General features: G+C 43.2%; 1 protein-coding gene across 1 annotated transcript; it reads left to right on the top strand.

Annotated features, from left to right (window-relative positions):
- The first annotated feature begins 4,318 nt into the window (after nt 1-4,318).
- On the top strand, nt 4,319-5,272 carry LOC113408958 (olfactory receptor 52E8-like). Its single transcript, XM_026662451.1, has one exon. It carries the CDS (start codon nt 4,325-4,327, stop codon nt 5,270-5,272), a length of 948 nt encoding a protein of 315 aa, XP_026518236.1. The 5' UTR covers nt 4,319-4,324.
- Nucleotides 5,273-5,743: the final 471 nt, after the last annotated feature.

The following is a 5,743-nucleotide window of genomic DNA, read 5'->3' on the forward strand; positions in this document are numbered from 1 at the left end:
AGCTATCCTCCGGTCATCTGGTACAGAAGCTGATTTAAATGATATGTAACAGACTACAGTTAGTAATTGTACAATTTCACATTTGAGTTCCTTCAGAACTCTTGGGTGAATCCCATCTGGTCCTGGTGACTTATTGCTGTTTAATTTATCAATTTGTTCCAAAACCTCCTCTAATGATACCTCAATCTGGGATAGTTCCACAGTTTTGTCACGTAAAAAGAGTGGCTCAGGTTTGGGAATCTCCCTCACATCCTCAGCCATGAAGACCGATGCAAAGATTTCATTTAGTTTCTCCTCGATAGCCTTATCATCCTTGAGTGCTCCTTTAGCACCTCAATTATCCAGTGGCCCCACTGGTTGTTTAGCAGGCTTCCTGCTTCTGATGTACTTAAATTTGTTTTTGGTATTACTTTTGAGTCTTTGGCTAGTTGTTCTTCAAATTGTTTTTTGGCCTGCGTAATTATATTTTTACACTTCACTTGCCAGAGTTTATGCTCCTTTCTATTTTCCTCACTAGGATTTAACTTCTACTCTTTAAAGGATGCCTTTTTGTCTCTCTCTGCTTCTTTTACTTTGTTGTTTAGGCGTGGTGGCACATTTTTGGTTCTCTTACTTTGTTTTTTTAATTTGGGGGGATACATTTAAGTTGAGCCTCTATTATGGTGTCTTTAAAAAGTTTCCACACAGCTTGCAGGGATTTCACTTTTTTTCGCTGTACCTTTTAATTTCTGTTTAACTAACCTCCTCATTTTTATGTAGTTCCCCTTTCTGAAATTAAATGCTACAGTGTTGGGCTGCTGTGGTGTTTTTCCTGCCAGAGGATTATTAAATTTCATTATATTATGGTCACTATTACCAAGCGGTCCAGCTATATTCACCTCTTGTACCACATCCTGTGTTCCACTTAGGACTAAATCAAGAATTCCCTCTCCTATGGTGGGTTCCAGGACTAGCTGCTCCAAGAAGCAGTGGTTTAAGGTGTCAAGAAACTTTATCTCTGCATCCCGTCCTGAGGTGACATATACCCAGTCAATATGGGGATAATTGAAATCCCCCATTAATATTGAGTGTTTTATTTTAATAGCCTCTCTAATCTCCCTGAGCATTTCACAGTCACTATCACCATCCTGGTCAGCTGGTTGGTAATATATCCCTACTGCTTTATTCTTATTATTAGAGCAAGGAATTACTACCCATAGAGATTCTATGGTACAGTTTGATTAATTTATGATTTTTACTTCATTTGATTCTATGCTTTTTTTCACATATAGCGCCACTCCCCCACCAGCATGACCTGTTCTGTCCTTCTGATAGATTTTGTACCCTGGTATTACTGTGTCTCATTGATGATCCTCATTCCACCAAGGTTCTGTGATGCCTCTTATATCAATATCCTCATTTAATATGAGGCACTCTAGTTCACCCATCGTATTATTTAGACTTCTAGCATTGGTATATAAGCACTTTAAACTTGTCTCATGTTAGCTTTCTGCCATTACACGATGTAATTGAATAGGATTATTTTTTATTGACGTTTTCTGATCAGACCCTGCCTGTATTTTATCATCTTCCATCCTCTGGTCCTCACTCGGAGAAGAGTGGAATTCTTCCATCAACCTAGTTACCACCTCTTGGGGAGGTGAGCTACCTACGCGGATCGGAGAACCCCTGCCGTCAGTGTAAGTCATGTCTACGCTAAAGCGCTCTGGCAGTGCTGCTGTAGAGTTTTAAGTGTAGACAAGCCCTCAAGCAGATCTTCCAGAAAAGCATTCAGTCTGGATCTGCCAACACGGGGAGCTGGAGAATCCACCACTTCCCTTCGCAGTTTGTTCTAAAGGTTAATCACCTTCAGTGCTAAACATTTGGCCCTTATTTCCAGCTGGCATTTGTTTGGCTTCAGCTTCCAGCCATTGTGTATTGCTCTGCCTTTCTCCACTTTACCAATGGTTTTTACTCCATGAAAGTCTCCGCTTTATCATTTTTTTGATAAGTTAAATATAGTATGCCCTTTCAGTCTCTCACCCTCTCCAATTTCTCAACAGCCTTTTTGAAATGTGGACCCTGGAACTGCACGCAGTCGGTTTCACCAATGCCATGTGCAGAGGCAAAATCCCTCCCCTGCTCCAACTCACCACTCCCCTGTTTATGCATCCAAGGATCACATCAGCACTTTTGGCCACAGCATCGCCCTGCTCACAATAAGTTGGTTGACCACAATGACCCCTAAAGCCTTTTCAGGGTGTCTGCATTCCATAATACAGTGCCCTAATCTGTTGATCCGGCCTCCATTCCCTCTTCTGAGACAATAACTTTTCATGTGACTGTATTAAAACCTTTTGTTTGTACGGGCCCATGCACCAGATCAATCAGTGTGCCCGACCTGGCTTCCTCATTGTAACCACTCTGCCAATCTTTGGGTAGTACGCAAATTTTATTTGCAGTGATTTTCTATTTGCTTCCAGATCAGTGATGAAAATATTCAATAGCATCAAGCCTAGAACTGATCCTTGCAAAATCCTGCTAGAAACACCCCCATAACTGACAATGGCCCTTGACAACTGGTTTCTGAGATCTGTCAGTTAGCCAGTTTTTAATCCACTTTACATGTGCTCTCCTGATGTTGTAGACTGTTCATTTTTTATCTGAATGTTTTTCCTACTAAATGAAATGCCTCGGAGAAACTGAAGTTTATTGCATCTGCACAGTACCCTTGATCTACCAAACGTGCACTTTCATTAAAGGATGAAATCAGTTTTATTTGACAAGACCTGTTTTCCATAAACAATGCTGTTTACTGGCATTAATTATATTCATAGACTTTTTTTTAACTAATCGAATATCAGCTTTTCCATTGTTTCCTAACCTTGTCAAATCTTTTTTTTTTTAATATTTCCCTTTTTTTTAAAATACTTTACATTTAACATAGAACTGTCCTGTATTTGGCTTCTTTTTTTTTTTTTTTTATGGCTCTGCTGCTGACAGATTGCGCACTTCCACTTCTGAAGGGGATGTGTGGTTGATCGGTCAGTTCATTACTCTGGTGTTTGTAACTCTAAGGTTCTACTGTAGATGCTGTTCAACATTCTCCTTGGCAGCTACTGGACTGGGGAATATTTCATTACTTCATGTGATATGAGTACCTCATACTGCTTTTTTCCAAATACAGAACAAAACTATTTATTCAACACATCTGTGTTTTCTGCAACATTAAGAGGTTTCCTTTCTCCATCTAGGAATTGGCCAAAACCTTTTCTAGGATTTCTTTTGTTCCTAATATACTTAATAACCTCCTTTTTGTTATCCTTAGTCCCGCCAAGCATGGATATTTCCCTGGTCAGTAACGTCCTTTAGCAATTTTCATATCTTCCAATTTCTATTGCTTGCTATCGATTTTCGCTTCTTTCCCATTTGTATATATTGTTTTTCCCCACATAATTGCTGCCTTCACTTTGCCACTGAACTGGGTTTTTAGCCAAAGTTCTCCACTTCCTTGAGTGTGCAATTGTGACTATTTAGCTATCCAACAAACTCTCAGTTCTTTTCTTTATATTACTCTCCTCTGTCAATTGTAATCAGTCCCATTCTTTATTTTCCTCTCCTCTATCATATGTCCCTTTTTTGTCTCTTCTCTAAACTAAACAGTCCCAGAATTATCAGTGTGTCCGCATATGACAGCCTTCGCCATTCTCATAGCCTGTCTCAGAAATCCTCTTTATAACGTTGTATACTTTTTAGTGACTGGATGACCAAAACTAAGCACATATCCAGAGCAGGTTATTCTCCATTCCTGAGGTGTGTTCTAGTTGAGATGTTTCTCCCTGGCATATGTCTTGGCAAAAGGTTGTTTTTTTTTTAATAATCTCAGGTTTTGAGCAGCCGGGTGAACGGGGAACTCCCTACAGCATGGACTCTCTAGCCTGGCTTTCATTGCATTAAGGAACAATGATGGATAACCAGTATCCACACTCGTGGTTCCTGCTGGTGCCTATTAAGATTTCCCACACCATGACATGTAGAATTATTGATGCATGGAGCACCATCAAATATGGAATTGGCATTAGTAGGGTCTGTTGTTCATAATTCATTTCTCTGAATAATGAAAATGTCATTTTTCAGTGTGTGAAGAGTGACCAATCTGCTCCCCCAATGAGAACAGCCTCCAGTAGTGCATGCAGTGTCTCATATTAATATTGTCTCTCCATCCAGGCATTTGTACTGCGACCATCACCCCAGAGCCTGGGCACATACAGGAAGTCAGGGGAAAGTACGGTACATGCAGGAGACACCGTTCTGCCTCAGAGTTGGACACCTTCTCCCCTACTCCATGTCTGATTCCAACACAACCGACTTCACAAACCCCTCCACCTTCATCCTGCTGGGCATTCCTGGCCTGGAGGCGGCCCATGTCTGGATCTCCATTCCCTTCTGCACCATGTACATAATTTCCATCTTGGGGAACTTCACCATCCTTTTCATTGTGAAGAGGGAGCCAAGCCTCCATGAGCCAATGTACTATTTCCTCTGCATGCTGGCCGGCAGTGACTTAGTCCTGTCTACATCCACCCTACCCAAAATGCTGAGCATTTTCTGGTTCAATTCCAGGGAGATCGATTTCAGTGCCTGCCTCACCCAGCTGTACTTCGTTGCCTGCTTCTTAGTGATGGACTCTGGGATCCTTGTGGCCATGGCTTTGGATCGCTATGTGGCCATCTGCCATCCCCTGAGACATTCCACCACCCTGACAAGCCCTGTGGTGATGAAGATTGCCCTGGCTGTGGTGCTGCGCAGTGGCATGCTTGTACTGCCCTTTCCCTTCCTGGCGAGGCGGTGGCCATATTGTAGAACCAACATCATCCCCCACTCATACTGTGAGCACATGGCTATGGTGAAGCTAGCCTGTGCTGATATCCACATCAGTAGTAACTACAGCATCTCTGTGGGATTCATGGTGACTGGTCTGGATGTGTTTTTTATCATGGTGTCCTATATCCAGATCCTCAGGGCCATCTTCAGCCTCCCCACAAAGGATGCCCAGCTCAAGACTTTTGGGACCTGTGGCTCCCACCTCTGTGTCATTTTATCCATTTACATCCCATCTGTCTTCTCCGCCCTCATGCACCGTTTTGGCCACAACATGGCTGTATATTTCCACGTTCTGATGGCCAACGCGTACCTGCTCGTGCCCCCCATGCTACACCCCATCATCTATGGGGTGAGGACCAAACAGATCCGGGACAGGGTGCTCCGGCTCTTTACTCATAAAGGGATCTAAAATTTCCTCCTGGTGCTCTGGCTCTCAGACCGAGCTCCGTGCAGAGCTGGCAGGTGACATGGTGCTGGGCCCTCTTCCCTGAAAAACTTAGTGGACAGTCAAAAAGACATGAAATCCTTTCCTTATGTTACTGTGCTGTGTGTCAGCGTGACAAACTGGTGAATAGGTCTATGTACAATTCAGTGGGCGATCACCTCTGTAATTGCTGGTAACTGGAGCCCCCAAACCCCATCCCTTGCCCCACCTCTTCTGCCAAGGCTCCGACCCTGCTTTACATCTCCCCCCCCCCAAGGCCCCGCCCCATCATAGAATGATAGAATATCAAAGTTGGAAGGGACCTCAGGAGGTCATCTAGTCCAACCGCCTGCTCAAAGCAGGACCAATCCACAACTAAATCATCCCAGCCAGGGCTTTGTCAAGCCTGACCTTATAAACCTCCAAGGAAGGAGATTCCACCACCTCCCTAGGTAA

This window comes from Terrapene carolina, unplaced genomic scaffold, assembly GCF_002925995.2.
Source record: "Terrapene carolina triunguis isolate 2854851 unplaced genomic scaffold, T_m_triunguis-2.0 Scaffold27612, whole genome shotgun sequence".
NCBI classification, from domain to species: Eukaryota; Metazoa; Chordata; order Testudines; family Emydidae; genus Terrapene; species Terrapene triunguis.